We start from the raw sequence: 23,942 nt of genomic DNA on the forward strand, positions 1-23,942 counted from the left end.
AACTGTCCAGTTTCTCTCCTCTCTCTCTCTCTCTCTCTCTCTCTCTCTCTCTCTCTCTCTCTCTCTCTCTCTCTCTCCCATTGTAAATGCAGTAAGCAGCATAGTTTTGTCACATAGAAGGAAGGATTTGTTACACAATCATTGGTACAATGAATCTCACATTTTTAAGATCTTTGGAAATTTACATTGTATCTGTTTCCCATCCATTTTAACTCTAAGCATAATATAATGCTTATTTATGCTATTTTGTCTACTGCATGGGAAGATTTTCTCTCATATGTTTCTTATAATTTCTATGTACAGATTAAACTGGGAACAGGAAAGAAAAATGTCCATAACAAAATTTCTTCAACTTAGAAGCTTCCTCATATTTTAACAATGTGCTTCCAGAGTAAAACTTATGATCTTTACAAAAGGGTAATTTGAAACATATTATTGTACTGGAATATTTTGATCCCACCCACAGGTTATCTGTTGTTTACCAACCTGAAAGGCTGTAAAAGAGGCCTTCAGAATGAACAATCCAATGGTATTATAAGAGAGCTAATTTATATGTAATCAACAAAAACTACAAGGATGCTCCCCAAGGCCAGTCACTGGCACATTTCTAACCAAAAGAAACAATTGGTCGGAATGCACCTAATAAAAATAAGATCACAGTACTATGAAAAATTGCTTGCATGGAAAATACTGAGCAGTACCCAGTGATATACTCTTTTATGTGTGTGGAATTTTATGTATTTTTACCTCAGTACTTTAAATATTTATCTTCTTGGAATTCAGTGTAGCATTTTTGTTAGTGTTCTCAAAAACTATTTTCTTTAGAACAAAAAATACTGTTAACAAAGGCGTGTTTTGTTTTTTACTGCATGCTTACCTTATGCTCGGCTTCCCAACCGGGCAGCTTTAGCAGCTCCTCTCTTCCAGTCCTCCTGTGAGACAGGGCTGCGTGGTTGAAATGTTATGATCTCTTGAAATCTTGAGAAGTGATATGTTTATCAAGAAGATATATATTACTTTCCTTCTATCCCTTTAATGTATAAATGAGTAATGTCTTCAACTAAGTGGTAAATGTAATATTTCTTTGGATTAGTTGAATTTATTGTGTAAGGATGTCAGACTTAGATGTACATTTTCTGAAAATTTTCTCACACAGAAACAATAATCGAAGTTGAAACAATGACAGGCAAGCCTCTTAAGGCGTCTTCCTCTTGAATCTGTCCTCTCCACTCACTGTTGAATTATATTGTCAGGATAGTGCAGTGTTAGAGTTGGATAGCTTGACTGAAATAAATTAGTTAACACCTAGCAAGTATTATACTTATTGTCTTAAAAAGCATTAGCTTAAAAAGTTGGCTCATTTACTAGTAGAACTAATTTCTATCTCATTAAAATAAATTATAACCATGTAAATATTAGATATCCTTGGTCTCAGATAAAGAATTCTCCAAAATCACTTAATGTTTCTTATTTTGTTTTGTTTTGATATTCTTCAGCATCCCTTAATACGGAGTTGACACTAGGGAACAAGTGGATTATTGCCGTTTGACTCTTAAATTGTAATTTCAAACTATGGTGGGCTCCACCGAGAAATGGTTCCATGGTTAAGAGTACTGCTTGCTCTTCTGAGGTTCTGGGTTCAGTACTCAGCACCTTCAAAGTAGCTCACACCCATCTGTAACTCTAGTCGCAGGGGATCTTCTGGCCTCCAAGGATCTAAGGCATACAAGTGGTCCACATCCATCCATCCAAACAAAACACTCATACACATAAAATTAAAAAAGCAAGTCTTTAAAAATAATGTTTCTTATAAGAAAATAAAGGACAATTGGGCACTTCTCAAAATCAAAGAATTAGAATTCGTTTCTGAATAATTTAATTATTATTATAATTCTTATAATATAATTATTATTTATTAATGTTCTATAAAGGTGGTAGAGAGTGAGAGCCAGTAGTAAAGGGTAGCAGGACATAAAGGAGTCAGTCAGTGGTGCCCAAGTGTGACCTGCAGCCCGGCTTTCAGAAGCATGCGTGGGTGCTGGCCTACATTAGCTGCTTTGTATAAAGTGATAGCTGTAAGAGAAATCAAACAAAATACATTTTCCACTGCAATGGTTAAAATAAGAAGAGTTGTATAAAGCAGAAGCTATGTGAACACCATATATGTGGACACTAGTCTGCTACAAACAGACTTTTCAGGATGGAATATAGAGGGGAAATGAGAGGGGCTGTTCAGGAACAACCAACTCATCACCTAATAGCAAGACCCTACTGCTGAAGAGAACAACGTACTTGTGTTACTAAATGTGGAGAAACTGAGTTGGTGCCCAACTAGAAGCTACTACTGATAAATATTTATGGTGTTGGAAGGTACTTTATTGGAGGAGAAAAGTAGTAAATTTCACCCAGTTTCAAACCCTGTGACCTGTAACACGGACCTTCCTATAAGATAATCTGGTACAGTGGTGGCACAAACGTCACAGGAGCAACCAGCCACTTTATAGTGAACTTATTTTATGGTTATTAAACCATAAAACCATTTGGCTTCTTTGGGCCCTATCATGTGTAAGGCATCTACATTGATCCTTTGATATATCTCAGAAACTGTTTGAGCTTTTTATTTGTAGCTAGTGCATACCAAATGAGACATTCAATGCATTATATAGGTACAGTTTGCTAAAACACTTCATCTTTTAGGAATTGTTTTCCAGATTTTAGTATTTTTTTCTTTCAACTATGAAAAAAGAAACATTAGAAGTATAGTTCTTCTACAAGTCTGTAATATACTCCTACAAAAAAACTAGACAAGAGTGGGAACAAAATCTACATTTTTTTAATCTAAATGCCTCTTTTCTGGACCACTTTTGTGCAATTTATAGAAACATCACTAATTTTACTAATCTTTGTAAAGAAGCTTTACTTTTTCTCATTTTATGTAAATTACTAAGAGCAATTTTTAGAAGGTAAAGATAGGCCTATAACTTATCTAATCTCCTGTCCTTGGCTACTTTGGCAGTGTCATATATGGGTTCCTTCTCACCAAGGTGGGGATGGGAGAGAAGAATAAAAAGCGAAATAAGGGCTGGAACAACTTAGCACTAAAGGTCTTTTAAACATGTGTTCCAGGCTAGCCCCCTGGTATGTCTGTACTAGTACAAGTGTCAGAGAGTCAATGAGTTAGTTGGCTGTCAGTTCCTTTTCATGCTTTTTATTAGTCAAAACTTCCTTATGAACTATAACATGGCTAAATTTTCTTTAAATATTTTTGTTTTAAAAGAGCCTATGGGATTTAATAGAAATAATTTAGAGAACTGGGTTGTCTACTTGCGACTCATGAATATGAAATTCTGCCAAAACAATTCAAATGGTTTTAACCTTTAATAGCTGGTAAATTTCTGAATATTTCCAAAAGAAATGTTAAATGATCATGAGAGGCAAGTTTATATTCATGTGATGTTAGAGAGTAGGTAGTTTCTTTTTCATATACAGGCATCTTGATAGCCATCTTCCTGAGTATCATAGTATGAATGTGAACATAAATTATAAAAGATCATTTTTTTCTAAGTTGTAAACTTAGTAACTCTTAGCATTGCAGAAAGACAACAGTTCTTCTTTCTGTACATAGCAACCTAAAGTCTACACTGTTTTAAAAACAGACCCTTAAAATGGAGCCTGAATTTGCCACCTCTTGCTTGGCATTTATATTATCCTTTATTAAGGAAATTTCTGGACATCCAAAGGTCCATTGCAATCATTAATTTAGATTTTTTTTCCAGAGAGTATTTTAAAAAAAATAAAGAGTAATGATTTTATTTAGGATAATGAGTTTGGATGTTTTTGGTTATTTTTATTTTGGGGTGTGAATATTTTTGAAACTACAATACTCACTTTTTAAAATATGAGTCCAGTGATACTAAGCTTTTCATATGGCTGTGATATCTAAGGTCAAATCTTGGTTTGTGTTTCATACTTACGTATTCACTCATTATATTTCTCAGGAGGTTTTATGAAGACGGAGCCATTGTCTTGGGTGAAGAAGCCAATATGCTTGCGGGCATGCTGCTCGGACTCAATGCTATCGACTTCAGGTACTCCTGCGCACGCGCAGCTGAGTGAGCACACCCCAGAGGTCTGCTCGCACGCCCCAGAGGTCTGCTCACGCGGCTTCTTTTCCTGAGTATGGCATAGTTGGACTTCAGTATTTGATTTCTGTTGCTCTCAGACTTCATGGGCCCTCTGTCTTAAGCTGACTGAAAGGAAAGAGTAGACTGTATTCATCCGGCAGCAGGACTCTGCTGGCAGGAAGGAACAGTTCTGGATCTTACTTAGTATTTTCAGCTACCACTTTAAAACATAAAGAAATAGATTTCAAGCAAACTTAAAGTAAGCAAAATTCCCTTTTTCATATGTCTAGATAGAGAAAATTCTGGGAAGATGTCTTAGGTACACTTCTTGAATTATTAATATTAATTTAAAATATAACATTGCTAATTTTCCTTTTATTCTCAACAAGATGAATCAGTGTCAAACTTATAACAAGTGCTGAAAATATTTATAGTTAAATTACTTTCTAGATTTTGAAAACATAATTTTGTATTCAATTCATCTCAAATTATGTTATATTAAAAGTAAACAGTTGTAAGAGAACTCAAAAACAAAAATGGAGGAAGAAATTTTATAAATAGAATCATTTGAAAAATACAACAATAGCAACAAAACAAGACCAATATGACTTTCAGGTTTTGGCTTTAATAATTATTTGACTTTACATTCTATAATTTTAAAGGAGGTTACCTTTTTCTAGTAACTCACATTCTCTTCCAAATATTTGTCATTTCATTGGTCTGAATTTCCCATATTTGTGATTTAATGAACTAGTATTAGCTTAATTTTAGGATTAACATCATAAAGTCTGAAGGTTGTCTCTTTAAGTCTTCTATGGTATTTATTTGTTATGTGTATATTTATGTGTGCACACAAGTACCACAGTGTGAGTGTAGAGATCAGAAAAATACTTGAAGGATTCCAGTTTCTCCTTTTGCTATGCGGGTCCTGAGGATTGAATTCAGGTGACTGGGATTGGAGGCAGGCACTTTTACTCACTGAATGATCTTGCCAGCCTGAAGACTGTTGTGCTCCTCAAGTTTTGCTAACTCGTTATATAGGGTGCCCTATCATCTTAGTCCTTTAAGTCCATGCTTTATGTGTTTGACTTTTTTCCTCTTTTAAAAATTTCATTTCAATTCAGACCACAAAATTCCACATTTAGCCACTCATGGCAATATTATGGTGCAAAATCATAGTCTGACTTTTAAAATTCCCACAGTCTTTAACAGCTCCAACAGTGTTCAGATGTCTCTATCTTAAAACAGTCTTGTGAAGCAGTATTCAGCAAAACCAGAATGGGGAAGTGGGGAGGGGTGGGTGGGAGGACAGGGGGAGAGAAGGGGGCTTATGGGACTTTTGGGGAGTGGGGGGCTAGAAAAGGGGAAATCATTTAAAATATAAATAAAAAATATATTGAATAATAAAAAAAAATCTTAAAAAAAAACAGTCTTGTAACTGTGGACCACTGTTAAATAAAGAAAAAAATTACATATAACATACAATGAAACATTCCCATTCTTATTGTTGTTGTTGTTTTTAATTTTTTTATTGATATATTTTTTATTTACATTTCAAATGATTTCCCCTTTTCTGGGTCCCCACTCCCCGCAAGTCCCATAAGCCTTCTTCCTTCCCCCTGTTCCTCCATCTACCCCTTCCTACTTCCCTGTTCTGAAATTCCCCTATACTCTTGCACTGAGTCTTTCCAGAACCAGGGGCCACTCCTCCATTCTTTTTGAACATCATTTAATATGTGGATTATGTCTTGGGTACTCAAAGTTTCTAGGCTTATATCCACTTATCAGTGAGTGCATACCATGATTGATCTTTTGAGACTGGGTTACCTCACTTAGTATGATGTTCTCTAGCTCCATCCATTTGTCTAAGAATTTCATGAACTCGTTGTTTCTAATGGCTGAATAGTACTCCATTGTGTAAATATATCACATTTTTTGTATCCATTCCTCTGTTGAAGAACACCTGGGTTCTTTCCAGCTTCTGGCTACTACAAATAGGGCTGCTATGAACATAGTAGAGCATGTGTCTTTATTGCATGCTGAAGAATCCTCTGGGTATATGCCCAGGAGTGTGGTATAACAGGGTCCTCAGGAAGTGTCATGCCCAGTTTTCTGAGGAACCGCCAAACTGATTTCCAAAGTAGTTGCACCATCTTGCAATCCCACCAGCAGTGGAGGAATGTTCCTCTTTCTCCATATCCTTGCCAACACCTGCTATCTCCTGAGTTTTTGACCTTAGCCGAAACATTCCCATTCTAAAAGGGAGAAATTCAAGCATATTGAGATTAGACAGAAGCAGAAACTTCAGCAGGGAAGCACAAAATCCTGTAGTTCTATGTCCACTGTCTATGGCTTTAGTGTCAAAGGGTGTACGGTCCATGCCTCCATACACCATGCAGTCTACAATATATGCCACTCTTTTGGGCTGCTTTCACTCCTGGCCTGAAGCTCTCCTCAAAATATATTTCATGGCCCTGATATATCCAGCATCTTAAAGTCCACACTAAATCCTTGCCTTTACCTTCACAGCTTCATGCAGTGGCCTCCTAGGGCCTCTTTCTAGGGACTCCAGCCTTCTACACTGTCACACATTGCCTGCCACCAGCAGCTTTCTGAATTCTTGGGAAAAGAGTCTTGGCTCCCCCCAGAATGGCATCTGTTATTCCATCAGCAGAGCCTCGCTGCCAAGTTCTGCTTCCAGCTTGGGGCGGAGCCTGGCCTTCTAGGACCTAGTTGTAGCAGATTCTGTATGCTAAAACTTTTTTTTTTTTTAATCACTTTAGAGTTGCTTTCCAAGAGCAAGAAATCTGTCAGGCTCTCTCCTTTCGAAAGTCAGAGCCTTTGGAATGTGGGATCTTGCCCTCAGGGTACCTTTCCTGTTGGAGCAGAAGGCTTCTCCTTAATGGCACTGATCTCTCTGGCAGTTAGTCTTCTTTAGTGTTGACTGGAACCTTAAGCTTCCCAGTGCTCTCTTCCTCTCCAAACTGCACATTTCCCTGCTTCAGGCCCCTGTGTTCCTTTCCCTGTAGAACTGAATAAGCTCGATCAATAATAATCATGCCACTCCATTAAATGCTGTACTTTCTTGAAATTTCTTTTGTCAGAAACTATTCAATACCTTTAAATTCGGTCTCATATAAGTTCTCAGAATATGAGCCAAATGGAGATTCTTTGCCAAAATAACACATTCACATTAGAATCTTTGTTTTTCTCTGAAACCTCATTAGCTGGGTTTCTACTATCAAGTTTCTCTGGCTTTCTACTGCCAGGTAATATTGTTGACTTCCAAGGTTCTATCAAAATGCCCTATTAAGCTCTGCTTGCAACATTTAATGGCTTTCTAGCCCAAATTTCTAAAACCTTACACATTCCTCCTATATAATAAAGGTCTAAAACTACATGGTCTGGTTTACCACAATAATGACTCATTTCTGGTACTATTTATGCATTGACCTCTTCTGTGTTGCTTGATAAAATTCCCTGACATAAACAATATGGGAAAAGGCGTTTGTTTTGATTTGTAATTTCAGAGGGTTAGAATCTATTATAGCAGGGAAGGCATAGCTAGAAGGGAAGAGAGAGCAGATCACATCGCATCCCCACTCAGAAAGCAGAGTGCGAACATCAAGTGGGGCTAAGTTACAAAGGTACAAAGCCTTCCCTCTGTCTTTCTCTCTCTTTCTCTCTCTGTCTGTCTCTGTCTCTGTCCCTCCCTCTCTGCCCCCCCACCCCTGCTTATGGATCACGATGTAGTTCTCACTATTACTTCAGCAGCACACCTCCCTGCCACCATGCTCCTACCGTAATGATAATGGACTAAGCCTCTGCAACTGTAAGCAAACCCCCAAATAAATGCTTTTTCCTTGGTAAGAATTGCTGTGGTCATGGTGTCTCTTTATGGCAGAGACAAAACATTTATTTCTTAATAAATTTTATTTTTTGCTTTGTGAAACAATAAGCAACTATTTATGTAATAATATACTAATTTGAATGTCATTGGTATTGAAAATAGAACATTTAAGGTACTTATTTGTAACAAGTAACAATTAAATTATAAAAACAATCCTATGTAAATCTACGATCTATGAACTAATATGAGTGTTTTTCTGCTTTCTTAGCTTCTGCCTAAAGGGAGAAGGATTAGATGGCACCTTCCCTGCTGTGATAGACTATACACCATATTTGAAGTTTGAACAAAGGTACTTGCCATTTTGAAAAGTTGTTGAAATCTTAATTGTAATTTAATGCTTTGAAGAAGTTTTACCTGATTTAAACTTTATATGCAACATTCATTTCTTACCAAAAATTATTAGTCAAAACTAGGATTTGGCTTAGTGAATAAAGTGCTTGCTTTCCAAATATGAATTTTTAACTCAGTATCAGTAAAACTCATGTTAAAGGCAGCTATGGTGTAATGGGTTTGTATCCTGGGCAGTTAAAGGCAGGTGATTCCCCAGAACTCACCGCAGGGCAGTACAGCAGAATAGTGAGCTGCAGATTCTAAGAAAGAGACCTAGTCTCAAAAAATAAGGTAGAGAGCCATAGACAAAAGACACCCAAAGTTGACCTCTGTGCATGTACGCGCATGCACGCGCGCACACACACACACACACAAATTGCAGGGGATGGACATTGAGAGATTATTAGTGAGTGCAACCTCTAATTGCATCTTCAATATTTATGAAAATGCACTTAATCTCAGTGTGTTGCTTAAATAAAAATATCTATTTATATTACTATAGTAATTGTAAAAGAATAGCAACTGTCCCTGCTCTGAAATAATCCACTGAATCTTCAGAACTATAGTTTATCAGAGTGTGGTCCATTATGTAGAAATAAATTTTCCTATCACTTCTAGTGTAAAATTTCAGTTATTTTAGGTAAATTCAGTTACAAGTTCACTAACCCTTAACCTTTAAATTTATAAAAAATATTGCCTAGCAATTAATCCCACTACTAGTATTTGTAACATTGTATAAGTACTCTGGATTTCATATAATTTCATTGAAAATTAATTAAGTGAAATCGGTAGATTTTTTTTTTTTTAGTTTCCTTGAAAAATAATCTTGCAAATAGCATGGAAATCTATTATACTTAAACATTTAGTCAGGCCAAAGTTATAAGGTACTTTGTAAATTATATATACATAAAGATACATAAGTATTCAGTGAGTGTGTGTTACATATGTAATCTAGGGAAGACATTTTCTCTCTCTGTCTCTGTACATCTATCTCTCTCTGTCTATTTTTTCTTTGTTTCTTCACTCTTTCTCTCTTTTTTTCTTTCTTTCTTATTTTTTTTCTCGAGACAGGGTCTCTCTGTGTAGCTCTGGCTGTCCTGGAACTCACTCTGTTGACCAGGCTGGCCTTGAACTGCTGCCTGCCTCTGCCAAGTGCTGGGATTAAAGACATGCACCACCACCACCTGGCTCTCTCTTTCTTGACTACAAGGTCTCTCTTTAGCCCTGGCTCTTCTGGAACTTACTATGTAGTCCAGACCGGCCTCTAACTCACAGAGATCCACCCGACTCTGTCTCCTGAGTGCTGGCATTAAAGGTGTGTGTGCCACTATGTCTAGCTTAAAAAGACATTTTCTTAAATGCCAGGATGTGTGGGGGTGTGTGTGAAACATTAGAAACTTGTAAATGAAAGTGCAGTCCCTGACTCCAAGCAAATCACCAGCTAGTAAGAAATTTCAAGTAAAAATATTCGAAACATTTCTGGGGACAGGTGATGACGGACCAGAGCAGTCATTACACCTAAGAGTAGCTTCCTTGGTGCTAGTGACATGAGCATGGGTGAGGGCTTACTTACGGGAAAAGGGTGAGTGTAAGGTAGCAATGTGAGGAGCCACATTGCTGTGCCAATGGCTCAGAAGAGAACGCACCCCTTGAGTGCACTGCACAGCTGGGACTGAGCTCCAGGGAAAGGCTTTATTTATGGATAAAGGAATTTCTGAGCTTCTGGAGTCTTGTAACTTTAATTAGCTTGATAAGATTTTATAAGCCTCCCTCCTGGAGCACTCCAGGACATATTTCAATTTCAAGGACATAGCAACACATCAAATAGTCACCCTCACCCCAAATAGGCAAAATATAGCTTGTTCATAAAATACTAAAGAGTCCTTATATCTTGTATACAGGATACTAAATAGAGAAGGATACTAAATTGAGAAGCAAAATCTAGTCAGGAGCCAGTGAGTAATTCTGACCTTAGAGATTGCACTTTAGAAATGTTTAAGCCATGCTGATTGTTACTAAGAATCCACACACAGACTGGAGCTGGAATCGCCTCATTGACTTAGTAGATGTTTTTTTTAAAAATCTGTAAAGTTCCTAATGTTCTTTAACTTTTTCATAAACTAAATGCTATATGTTGATAAGTTTTTTCCACAATATCCCCTCCTTTTCCCACTGACTTGCTTCCTGTCCCTGTGTTTCCTAGACAGTTTCACTCCTTTTTTATGCCATATACATACATAATTTTATGTAGCATTAAAACATCTAGAAACTACTGTATTTACCTCTCCCAGGATGGCTTAATTCACTTAATATGATTATTTCCAGTTATATAAGTTTTTCTGAAAACATGACTTAATGACTAAAATAAATTCAGTTAAGTATGTGCACCATGTATTCTGTGTCATGTCTACTGTTAGAGGATACCTAGGTTGGTTCCAGCACTTAGCTAAGGACTTTATAAACATGGTGCAGGCGTCTCTGTGATACTCTGACTTGGAGTACGTTTGAAGGCCCAGGGACTATATCTGGTTCCTATGGTAAATCTAGCCTTGTTTTTTGAGAAACTTTTATATTGGCTTTTATTTATCTGAACTATTTTACATTTCTACCAAAAATGTATCAGCTTCCCTTTTATTCACATCCTTGCTTAGCATTCATTGTGACCTCTTTTCATTTCTCTCCTTCATCCTATGCTCTTTATTTTTACTATAGTGTTTTTATCATTTCAGAATTCTGTTCATGAATACAATGCATTTTGATCATAGTCATCCCAGCTTTCCCCTTAACTCCTACATTCGTCCCCTACCCTCTCCCTTTTGAACGTCCTATCCTCTTTAGTAGTGTAATAACCCACTGAGTCCACTCTGTGCTGTCCATATACTCACAAATGTGGAGCCATCTACTGGAGCATGGTCCTCTCACCAAGGCCATGCCCATAAACATTGACCTGTCTTTGCCCAACAATAGTCAGCTAGGCCTGAGGGCTGAAATGTTGACGGGCTTGAGAGTGTGCAGGCAACTACAGCAGCTGTGAGCTCAGTAGTCCTCTCATGTCCAGGAGATACTGTTGTGCTTGGGTCCTCCCCAATCTCGTTCATCTTACAGCCTTTCTACCTCTTTCTTGAGGTCACTGAACCTTGCAGGTAGAGGGTGTGATACAGATGTGCCGTTTATGACCAAGTACTCCACAGGCTCTTACTCTGTATACAGTGAACAGTCATGAGTCTCAGCCCACAGGAAACTTCTCTGGTGAAATCCAAGGGCTTCACCAACCTATGGGTATAGAGGCACAAATGTAGAAGGAAGCTGATACTATGTCCATTTAGTCCACTAAACTAACAGTATAATTAATAGTAATAACCTTATCCTTGGTGTCTGTAAGCTCCCCAGTTATTGGCCAGATTTGCAGTACTAGGCATGTATTTCCTTCTGGAGCTTGGGCCTTAAATTCATGTTTCTTAAGAATATCCTGGTGTTTCACCTCTCCTTGGATGTAGTGTAGCCTTTCCACTGATGGGGTGTAGTGTAGCCTGTCCTCTGATGGGGTGCAGCATGGGGGTATAGTGTAGCCTGTCTTCTGATGGGGTGCAGTGTAGCCTTCTCTGATGGGGTGCAGCATGGGGATGTACTGTAGTCCACTGCTTTTAGTTTTACATCTTAGTTTTCCTTTCTGGGCTCTAGCTGCCTGTCACACCCCTCCTTTCTAAATATTTAATTTATGAATCTGGCAAGTGATGAATGGTTTCTTCACAGGTCAGTTCATAGATGTCAGTCCCACCTCTGGGTGGTGTGTTAGAGCACATTTGAGAATGCCCGCCACACCTCAGAGCTGTCCTTTGTAGGGTTGAGTCATGGAAGTCAAGCTTGGGTTCATGGGTTTTGTTGTGATTGTTGCTGCCTGGAATCTGAGTCTATTCCCCTCCAGACTCTGAATCCAATCTGTTTTCTCTCTCACCGAGTTCTTAGTTACTTCCTCTTAAACTAAGAATAATTTGTTGGCCTGGTTTTAATGTATGGTTCTGTGACATTTGCTCTGAGTTTACTGAAAGTGCAGATCATAGACAGTTTCTGGTCATTAGATTGCCCACTTAACAGTGGCAATCTTTCTTTAAATGTCCCAGACATGGCTGCACTATCTTTTCCTGAAGGGAGATGCTCCTTCACGGTGCTTCTGCCAGGCATCTTCTATCTGACTCCTCTCTCTTCCTGTTTATGGAAATGTCAGGTACTACTCTCTTAAGCCTGGTGTTACCAGTATTTCTTCACTATAGGAGAATCCCCAAATTTAGCCCAAGGATCATAATTTTTAAAGAACATCTACATTAGTTACTTTCTTGTTTTTGTGGCTAAATATGTCACTTAAAGTGCTCTTTGCTATAACGCTAACCATTTTTCTCCCTAAGTGTAGTGCTCCATTCTTAATGATCCCAGCAAGTGGCCGACTGAGGTAGGATGAGCTCAAAATCAGGGCCAGTCTTATTCTATAGCAGAGCAAGAAAAAAACCCACATTTTTCTGACTTAAACAAAGGAGGAAAGATGTATGTGGCTGTCAGTTTTAGAAGATCCAGCATGTGGTCCTTTGGTGTCATGCTTTTGGGCAGAACCTCATAGGAACAGAGCCAGTTCTCAATAAAAGGCCCAGAAGAGGCAGAGAGAGGAAACAGGGAGTGGTATAACCTTCAAAAGCACTCCCAGGAAGGGTGTCTGCCTCCTGCAGAAGCAGTTCTGCCAACTTCATAGCCAGAGCCCACACAGGAGTGTGTATGTGCATGCTTCACATTGACGCCGTCATGCAGTGAGCGTCTCGCCTTCACAGTGCTGCCTTTAGGTTAGAGAGAAAGACATATTCACTGAGGAAAATTAAAGTACAGAAATGTAGAATGATCCTGTCACTAATTACTCTCAAGAAACAGCTGTTTGAAGCATTTCCGGTTTTTTCTAGGCACAGACATATTTTCCTCAATACAAATAGTATACACACCCACTGTTTCCTCCTTTTAAAGCCGCATAAGAAGACTTTCACTTGTTCTGAACCTTCCTTCTGTAGCTACATTTACTACACTGCAAACATTTTAGTAGTTATGCTTACCTGTTAGACTTTTAGAGTGTGTTCATTTATTAATTACTGCATGCAGTTTTTTTAACATTTTATATGGAAACAGAATTTTCTCTTCCATGAAAAGAAATTCTAACAAAGTATAAAAGTTCAAGGGCTTTTCTACACCCTCCTTTCTTTGAGTAACACACAGAACTGGTATTATTACAAGGCTCAGGCACTAAGCCAGGGTAGTTCTCAGCTGCTCCAACTAGGCTGGCTTGGCCTTACGTTCCAGCCACATGGCGTTACCTGCCATCTTGATCTCACCCTGGCCTCCTTCATTCCTGTTGTGATGGTGGCTGCCCCATGGTGACGGCCTCATGGTGACCTCTGGCCTTAAGTCTCCTCCCAGCTATAGGCTGATCAGCTCAGAGGTGAAGGAGAACAGGTTTTACACAACATTGAGACAGGAGATACTTGACAATTCCAGTGTCAGGACTGCAACCAGATCTCTGGGCACAGTATTCAGCATCTGAACACCCAATGCACAAGAACCATGCTCAAAAATAACAAAGGAAGTTCTGAGATAATTACCATATGTTTTATTAAAGTTTTCCAAATATACTGTAAATTTTCCATTCGGAGAGGCCATTCAATTTCAGTATATCAGGTATATATGAGGATGCCTGCTTCTCACTCTTTCCATACAAGTATTTAAAGTAAGGTAAGTTTTATAAGAGAAAAATTATATCATATTGTTTTAATTGCTGGCAAAGTTGAATATTTTACAATGTAAACTAAAATGCCTCTTTAAATGGAGGTATATTCCTATGAAACCATAATATTAAATAAATAGAAAAATCTTAAAATATATTACATATTTAAATTCAGTGTTTCAAGTTGTATACTAGTAAGAAAATAGCTGTTTTTATCAAACTGCTACTTGATATAACATTAAGCACTGTTCTCACTGAGCATAGTGCCTCACACCTATGATCCCAGCATGTGGCCGACTGGGGTAGAATGATCTCAAAATCAGGGCCATCCTGGACTATGTAGGAGAACAAGAAAAAACACCTTTTTCTTGAATATACTCTATGCTGAAATTTTTAATAGATAATAATTGTTTTTATTTTATGGTACTTTAAATCAGCTTTTCTGTTTTCTCGTCAACTCTTAATCCCCCCATCTCTTTATTCTGAAAGAGAGAGAGAGAGAGAGAGAGAATGAGAGAAAGAATGAGAATCATTAATAAGGGTAGCCTAGAACTTACTCTGCTAGGCTTACCCTGGGTTGGCCTCAAGCTCAAAATCATCCTTCCTCAGCCTCACAAAAGTGTAACAACAGGCTTGGGCACTGCATATGGCTTTACATCTTTTGCACTTATTTTCAAAAACTATTGTATACTTTGTATATGTGTGTATACATGCACAAATGTGCACACCTGTGAACACGTGGTATGCATATGAGTGTGTGGCTATGCATGTCATAGCATGTATGTGGAGGACAGCATGCCAAAGTGAATTCTTTTCTTCCACTATGTGGACTATGGGAATTAAACTCAGGTTCAGCCTCTGCACTGAGTGTAGTATGCACTGAGCCATCCCGCTGGCCTCAGTTTTTATTTTAAATCAGAATGATTTTAGCATGTTACTTTTCCTTACATATTATTATTTCCTGAAGAGAAATATTTCCACATATGTAATTACCGAGTCAAACCATGTCTGATTACAAATGTCTGAAAAATCCCCTTCTACACTATACATTGCAAGTTCTCTGCATCCTTGCTCCTCTCAGCATGGTTAATAACTTGTTTTCTGTGTAATACCAGCCTTTGACCTGTGAACTGTATCTGATCTTTCTATTCTATTGTCTTTGTCCCAGCAGTTTTTCCCTCTCCTTCATTATCCCTTTCCTAGATCCTTTCATCCTTCATAGCTCCACAGACAGACTGGAAAGCAAACTCCCTTACTACAGTCACAACATAGAACATGTCTGATGATCCAGAAATGTAGGGATTTCTCTCCACCAGCATGTAAGCCTGCAGCAGACACCAGCTGGGTACCCTAGAGCTTAGCTGAACTCCTATGCCATCTGCCAACTTTTCCTCTCTGTGAAGCAGTCCTTCCTTTCAGGTGTGAGAAAGCCTACATCTGAAATAGGATGTTATCAGACAGGTCAGAGTGATGACCAGTTCTAATAGAAAAGGCAAGACAGGGTTGTGGTATAATTCTAGCTTTGGTTGCCTGCTTAGGAAGAGACATTCCTTATCTGTTCCTATATATAATAGATGAATAGAGTGAATGTGAATGAGACCAGGACATAAGAGGAGGGACAGAAGGATGGACAGACAGACAGAGATGACAGAGACACTTGATTCTGTTTTCTGAGATTTCCGGTGCCCCAGTATTAGAATCCAGCCTTTCATCTTTATTGCTCTGAAGCTGTTCCAAAGCTGCTTCAGGAGCCAAGGACAAAAGGCCAAATAACATTAACCTTATTGTTCTAATCACTTAGGAAAAACAAGGACTATGGGAGTTATAAGACAGGAGCTATGAATACAAATAAGTAAAGAAGAGAGATTGGGGTGCCTTCCTTCCCGGTATAGAGCCTTTTAATTGAGGCTCCATGGTTGTCTATCGAGAAATTCAATAGCCCAACCCTATCACAATAGTATAAATATAAGGCTATTATCTTTATCCTTGAATATCAGAAAAATATTCCTGATTCTTACTTCTGTTCTCCAGCTCCTCCTTTTATTACAGCAGTTTTCAGACCTTTTGTCATCTTTTGATCTATGGATTTCATATCTGCCTCCAAAATCCACTGCTGTCAGTATCAGTGGTAAGTTGTCTTGCCACATGTATCTAGGATTTGGTAATGAGACATTCTCCTCACAGATCTTTCACAGATCTGTAGTTTCTCTCTCTAAGTGGATGGTATTCATCTCACTGTTTTTTCAGGCCTTGTGCCTGGACTATGCTCTCTATCAATAGGTAGTTTCTCACCTGTTTCTAGACTTTGCATGCTGTGTATGCTGTACCTTTGTAGGGTACCACATAAACTCTAAACTTGTCCACGTAGCTGCCACTTTTGGATACTTTTGGGGGTAGAATAAATACCTCAACTATGCTGTTATTAAACTGAACCCCTAATTTCTCCTATACAAGACTTTTCTTCCTTTAGGTCTTTCATTCTGAAAATAAAAATTCTATTTATAGTTGCTTCAGAGCTATTCTTCAGTTCTCTCTGCTATCACCCACATGACATCATTGCCACATCTTAGGAACTCCACCTTAACCTGCATCTGGACTTTTGCAATGGCCTCCTCCATGGTGGATACTGTAGTTGATCCTTGACAAAACAGCCAGAGTATTCTTTTGAGCTGTGAGTCATATTCTACTCCTCTTTAGAAAACCTCTATTGACTTCTTTCAATGTAACACAAAGTAAAAGGCAAAACTCTGGCTGGTCTGTGAACTCATCTTTTGCCAGTACTTCCCATGGAGCCCCAGAGTGGGTCTGCTTCTTGAGCTTTCTAGGTATGCCTGCACATTGGTGCCTGAGTCTTTCCCTCCTCTACCCAGGAAAGAAGTTTCTAGGTTATTTTTTACCATTTTCTAGACTTGGATGAAAGAGTAAATAGACCAGCAGTCTTTGAAAAAACAGAGCTTTTCCTCTCAATCATGTAATTATTCTTTATGAAAAAACAAGTCCTTTATAAAAACCATCAATAACACATTCCAATGACAATTAAAAAGAGGTCAAAGGTAAACTTGGGGAAAGTAGTGACTTATTTGGTATCAGTAAAAATAAGTCTTAGAAATGGAAATAGAAATGGAGCTCATTTCAGTTATTTCAATTGTTATTAATCCCATTAATAAGAGTATTAGCACACTGTGATGTCTGAACACTCTCCGACTTATATTAAAGCTTTGCTGAATACCACCTTATTCCTGAAGCCTTCACTGATCTTCCCACCCACCCAGTGTGCCTTTCTTCAATTCCTTTCTACACTATTCACTTCTGCCTAATATTGGTTATATTACTTGCTTGCTTTCCTCTACTGGCATAGACACTGCCAAAAAAGTCAGTGAATTTTTTAAAAAAAAATTAGGTTTATATTATTCATTAAGCATACATACAGTCTACACACATCTCTACCTTCTGTTTTCTCTCTCCTGCCCCTCACGTTTGTCTCCTTTCTTTTTTTCCTTAGTCACTCCTCCTTTGGAGACCCCATGACCAATTCAATGGTTGACTCCTTTCTTACCATAGACAGTTTTTCTTCTGTTTCCATACATGCAAATATGATTTTCTTGAAACCACAAATGAGAGAAAACACTTCAATGTCTGTCTCTTAGACTGGCTTAATTAGTCTAACATGATTCTCTCCTGTTTCATCCAATTTTTTTTAGCACATTTTTATTGGATATTTTCTTTACTTACCTTTCAAATATTATCCCCTTTTCTGGATCCCCATCAAAACAACCCTATCCCCTCCCCCTCTCCCTGCTTCTATGAGGGTGTTGCCCCACCCACCAATGTGGAGAAAGAGGAACATTCCTCCATTGCTGGTGGAATTGCAAGCTGGTACAATTAATCTGGAAATCAGTCTGATGGTTCCTCAGAAAATTAGACATAGTATTATTACCTGAGGACCCAGATACACCACTCATGTACACAAAGAATCTCTAACATGTAATAAGGACACATGCTCCACTCTGTTCATAGCAGCCTTTTTATAATACCCAGAAGCTGGAAAGAACCCAGATGTCCCTCAACAGAGGAATGGATACAGAAAATGTGTTATATTTATACAATGGAGTACCATTCAGTGATTAAAGACAATAACCTCATGAAATTCACAGACAAATGGATGGAACTAGAAAATATCATCCTGAGTGAGGTAACTCAGTCACAAAAGAACACACATGGCATGTACTCGCTGATAAGTGGATATTAGCCCCAAAGCAGCCACTTTCCTGCAGTGACAAAAGACAAAGATTTTTGTTTTGCTTTATTTACACATCCTCAGTGCCTAGCATATTGCTTAGGATAGATATGCAGTACATACTCTTTGAGAATTAATAGTAGAACTTCTAAACTTTTTAGTGTTTATTTATAAAATATTTATTTATAGATTTATAGATTACTTGTAGAAATTTCACCAAAGCTTATGGGATTAGATATTTTATAGTCCATTTGATTTGTTATATATCATATTAAAGTTAAAATTTCATTCATAAAGAAGTTGAGTAATAGTCACTACCCTCTTTTTAATAACTATAAATATTATTATTAAATGAAAAATATTTTTGTATTAAAATTTCATTAATTCTTCATTGTAAATTCCTAAAATGTTTTCTTTAAAATATTTATGTTGAGGTTATTTTCATTATTTCTTTTTGTTGTGTATGAGGGTATATTACTAGCATGTATGCCTGTGCAGCATGTGACTGCTGCCTACTCAGGGTGGAGGAGGACATCAGAGACCCTGGAACTAGAATTAAAGATTCTTGTGAACTGTCATATTGGTGCTGGAAACCTGGGTCTCTGCAAGAGCAGCCAGAGTTCCTAACCACTAAGCCATCTCTCCAGATTCTTATTTAGAAAATCTTAAATATAATTTTCTACTAAAATATTTGGAGAACTTTTGTATCTTTTAAACTAAAAATATACCTTAAAGAATTATAATTTATTAACTACACTGTACCAAAACTTACAGGCTATCAGAGTTGCCACTCATCAACTTATAGCACATTTACATTTTTGCTTGTTTAGTTATTTTTATGTTGTATAGTATAATTACATCATTTCCCATCCTTTCCTCCTGCAGCCCCTCCCGGGTCCTATTTGTTTGACTTCCCACTCACTTAGCCCATATGAACATTTTCAGCTTTGGTCACCAGAGCACTGAAAGAGAATAAGAGATTATCAAGAGTCCATTACATAACACTGTTTCTTATTAGGGTGACCATGAATGAACTACTTAATCTCATCTTCCTCCTTTGCTGGATGAATACTTATGTAATGAATTTGCTACTGGTACTTGATGTGATTTTTAAGAGAATTCATGATAAAATTCATGTTAAGATGTATATGTGACACTGTGGATTATAAGTGTTTCTTTTCCTCCTTTTCCTCTGAAAGAGCCTTCTTACTACCATCCCTCCTTTTCTATTTTTGGGATAATCATTTTCTGAATACTTAGGAAATTAAGCATTTGAATTTTAACATCTTTATATAATTATCTTCCTGATCATTAATAGAACTGCTGTATTGAAGAGAAAACTACCTCTCATTTTCCTTTTTTTTAATTATTTATTTATTTTTATATTCTATATTCTTCGTTTACATTCCAAATGATTTTCCCTTTCCTGGTCCCCCCCTTCCCATAAGTCCCATAAGCCCTCTTCCCTCTGCCTATTCCCCAATCAACCCCCTCCCACTTCTCTGTCCTGGGAATCCCCTACAATGCTTCATCAAGTCTTTCCAGGACCAGGGCCCTCTCCTTCCTTCTTCTTGGGAATCATTTGATATGTTAATTGTGTCTTGCATATTCAGAGCTTCTGGGCTAATATCCACTTATCAGTGACTGAATTCCATGTGTGTTCTTTTGTGATTGGGTTACCTCACTTAGGATGATATTTTCCAGTTCCAACCATTTGCCTAAGAACTGCATGAATTCATTGTTTTTAATTGCTGAGTAGTATTCCATAGTGTAAATATACCACATTTTCTGTATCCATTCCTCCATTGAGGGACAGTAGTCTAAATTTTTAAATTAAATTAATTAATTAATTCATTCATTCATTCATTTATCATGTCTCTCTCTGGGGATGAGGAAAGAGGAAGTTACAGTTGCTTAGGTCGTGGCATTTGCATAGAAGCCAGAGGATGTTTTGTTGGACCTCCTCTTCCACTGTGAAAGTTCTACAGATGGAACTCGGGTTATCATGCCTGGTGGCCAGTGTGCTTTCCTGGTGAACATCACTAGCCTGACTGTAGTATTTTTAAACTCTGTATTCATCCACAAGTTGTGCACCCCTTTATCCTCACAGGTTTTTCAGTCAGGACAAATGTCAACCTTTAAGTTGAAGGTTTTGTTCCTGAGTTGATTGATGTCTCAGTCCCTCCACTGGAAGCCTTGCCTGATTGTATTTTTAAATTGTTTACTTTTCAAAATGATACATATGATCCAAGGAATGCTTTCCAAAATACTGCATGATCCAGCTCATTGATAAATCTTGTTCTTAGACCTTCAGTTGATTTAACTACAAGTGATATTTTTAGAGTGACTTATGAAAGATGATCAGTTTAGCCTATGTAGTTATCTTGTGATTCTATTGAAGTAATACTGTAGAATTCATATGTAAATATACAGAAACAAGGAGAATAGGAAAGTGGTCATTGGTTGGTAACAGATACAAACACTGTTAGTTGAAAGCTTACTAAGTTCTAGGCCTTGTTCTGTTGAGGAAAAAGCTGTAAACAATATAGACAAAAGTCTGGTTCCTACTGTGCTTTATGTAATAGAATATTTAGAGTATTGGTGACAATAAATTTAATGTCATAAAATAGGTGAAAGAAGCTAGATGGTGTTTGGTCACGGTCAAATGAAATGACTGAACCACCACACCAGCATTACCAGTTATCTTTAGAAACACTTTAAAAATATGTTTTAGATTCATTTTATAGGTACAGCATATAGTTAGTTTTGCTCTGTAGTAGCCTGTCTCCCAGTAAGTAGTTTTAGCTCATTCATACTGACCTCTGACATTCTTTCCACTGAATGTGAAATGTTGTTATGGGTTTTTTGTTTTCTGTTTTTCTTTTTCTCCTCTCCATATACTCACATGGCATTCCCTCTTCCTTTTCTCCGTTCTCTTCCTCTTTCATCTTCTCCCTGTTCCTGTTCCTCGATTTCTTTGACATCCATGTGCCACCAGGCTCAGTTTGGACAGGATTTCACTGTGTAGCTCAGGCTGGCCTTGCATCCTGGGCTCACGTGATCTTGGAATCATTGCATCTTCCTGTTTTGAGCTCTTCAGTTTTTTTCACTGTGAGCTCAGATTGCTTGATGTAGCATTTTTCTCTGATTGTTCTTATTTAATACCTGGAGAGTATCAGTTACTACAACTACAGTGCCCACTTTACTGCCCTTAGCAGCAAGCTTACACACTGAAGCGAACATCTTAGAGGGGTACTTATAACTTAATCGCTGGACTCTGTCCTTTCCCATTATTCTCTGCTGTTGCTGACTGAACCCAGGTCCTTAAGCAAGTGCTCATCCTGAGTGACATCACCAGCCTATGTACTGTCTTTTAAACTCCTATTCTGTTGCATGCATTTTATTTAGTTCTAATGTACATTTTTTATTTTATGCATTCCTGAGTGAAACTGACTTTTCCTTTCTCATATTACCCTGTGAAATAAAGTTATATTGGTAGTATCATGAGAGATTTTTTTGTTACCAAAAGCTTTATTGAAATTTTTTAAAATCTTGAATATTTGATAAGATTTAGCCTAAAATTCTTTGTATAGTATGTTTGTAGAAACTGTTTTTGATTATTTATTTTATTTTTGAGATTATAATATAATTGTATTGTTTCTCCCTTCCTTTTCTGCTGTCCAGACCCTTCCATGTACCCCTCCTTGCTATCTTTTAAATTCATCGTCTCTTTTTTCCATTTGTTGTTATTAACATGCCTATATGTATATATTCCTAAATAAAATCTATTCAGCCTATATAATGTTACACAAGGCTGTGTTTTCAAGGCTAACCATTTGTTATTTGATAATCCACTAGTATGGCCTTTCTGGAAGACTATTCTGGAGATTTTTTTAATTACTGATTTAATATCATTCACAGTCATATGAATGTTCAAATTTTCTGTTTCTTACTGAATCTATTAGTAATTCTGATCCTATTAGTAAATTAGTTCATTAACTTTTCAAATTTTTATGATGTTTAAAGAACTCTCTTTTAATATCTTTTAATACTCCCTTATACTGGGAGGCATTACTTTTTATGTTGGTACCTTTTACTTTCCTGTTTTACTCTTTAACACCCTGACTCACATGGTCAGCATTATCCTTACCACTTCCCTTCTCACTTCTCAATATTTGTTACCTGGATTATTTCTCTTGTACAAGTGGCATGCTGACTTTAAAGATGGGTTATGCTGGGCATTCTCTCTATTTCTGCCCCTGTCCTGGTACAAACTGCTGAGGAGTGACTGGTTCTTCTCAGCTTGCTGCCTTGTTTCTGATCGAGTTGAGCTGCTCGCAATGACTTTGTTGTATCCACAGCCTTTGGCCTCTTGTAGAGAACAGTCAAGCTATGGTTGTCTAGGGCAATGGGATGCAAAATGAATGAATGAATGAATGAATGAATGTGGGGAAGAATCCAGCTAGAAAGCCATTCCCAGCTTATCTGGAGTTTCTCGTTTTCTCTGAGACTCTTGTCTCTTCTCTGGGCTTTCTCATGCATTTTATGTTACTGCTTCAGATTTGTAAATCTCTCCTTAAGAGCAGTGATCTAGTCTTGGCTTTGTGGCCAACAGGCCCTGCTAGCTTTCCATTTTGTCAAGACAGTTTAGTCTTCATAGCAGTTGTTATAATTCTGCCCTTACTATGAAGTGTTTTTAAGTTTGTTCACCAGTCTTAGAAAACTGAAGTGTGAATTTTAAGAATCAAATTGGAATCACCATTTTACTGTCTTCTTTCTACCTTTGACCTTCCCAGTTCTGACAGCATCAGCAGTGATGAGGAGGAGCTCAGGACATTTGGGAGCAGTGACAGCGAGGGCAGCACCCCTGAGAACGTGGGGCCACCTCTCATCCTGGACGAGAACACCTGGTTCAACAAGTGCAAGAGAGTGAGGCAGAAATACCAACTTACCCTGGAGCAGAAGGTACCACCAGTTCTCAAAAGCCAGTTGCTGTGGAATGGCAAAGATCTTTTTATTTTGTTTTATTCAAATATCTTTCAACTAAAGAAAATTGTATGCTCATTGTTACTTCCTTTTTACTTCTGAATTGGAAACTTATTTAAAACTAAAGAGAGATTCATGGCAGCAGGTAAGAGGTACCCAGCGAATCCCACTAAAAGACTGGAAATAGCTGAGGAGACTAGGCGTGGTGGCACAGCCTGTAATCCCAGCGCTTAGACGGAAGGATTGAGAGTTGCTATGCAGCCTAACATAGCAAGACCCAATTTTAACAAAACCATAAGGCTGAGGACGGCTAGATTAATGGTAGAGCATTTATGTTGCATGCACAAGGCACTGGATAAGATCCCCAGCACTATAAATAGCAGCAACAGCAAACCGTTGGGGAGAAGCTGCTCAGCACGTGACTATAGGGAAATAGTGAGCTCAGCAGCACATGCAGCACTTGGAGAAAGCCCTGCACTGTGATAGTGCGACGATTTGCTGTCATTGGTTGTATAAGAAGATTGAAGTGAGAGGAAGAGAGCCAGTGAGCACAGCTGGACTCTGGCACCCTGCACAAGTGCAGTGGGAACACAGTGACCC

At 37.9% G+C, this 23,942-nt stretch overlaps 1 protein-coding gene across 2 annotated transcripts in view; it reads left to right on the forward strand.

The window, feature by feature from the left end:
- Rundc3b (RUN domain containing 3B) overlaps positions 1 to 23,942 on the forward strand; it is a 111,191-nt gene that overhangs the window by 58,587 nt on the left and 28,662 nt on the right. For both annotated transcript variants that reach the window (XM_052173152.1, XM_052173153.1), the window contains exons 5-7: positions 3,999 to 4,088; positions 8,243 to 8,323; positions 23,153 to 23,321. In XM_052173152.1, the coding sequence (XP_052029112.1) occupies positions 3,999 to 4,088; positions 8,243 to 8,323; positions 23,153 to 23,321 (340 nt within the window). The remainder of the gene's footprint in view (positions 1 to 3,998; positions 4,089 to 8,242; positions 8,324 to 23,152; positions 23,322 to 23,942) is intronic.

Source organism: Apodemus sylvaticus, chromosome 2, assembly GCF_947179515.1.
Source record: "Apodemus sylvaticus chromosome 2, mApoSyl1.1, whole genome shotgun sequence".
Taxonomy (NCBI): domain Eukaryota; kingdom Metazoa; phylum Chordata; class Mammalia; order Rodentia; family Muridae; genus Apodemus; species Apodemus sylvaticus.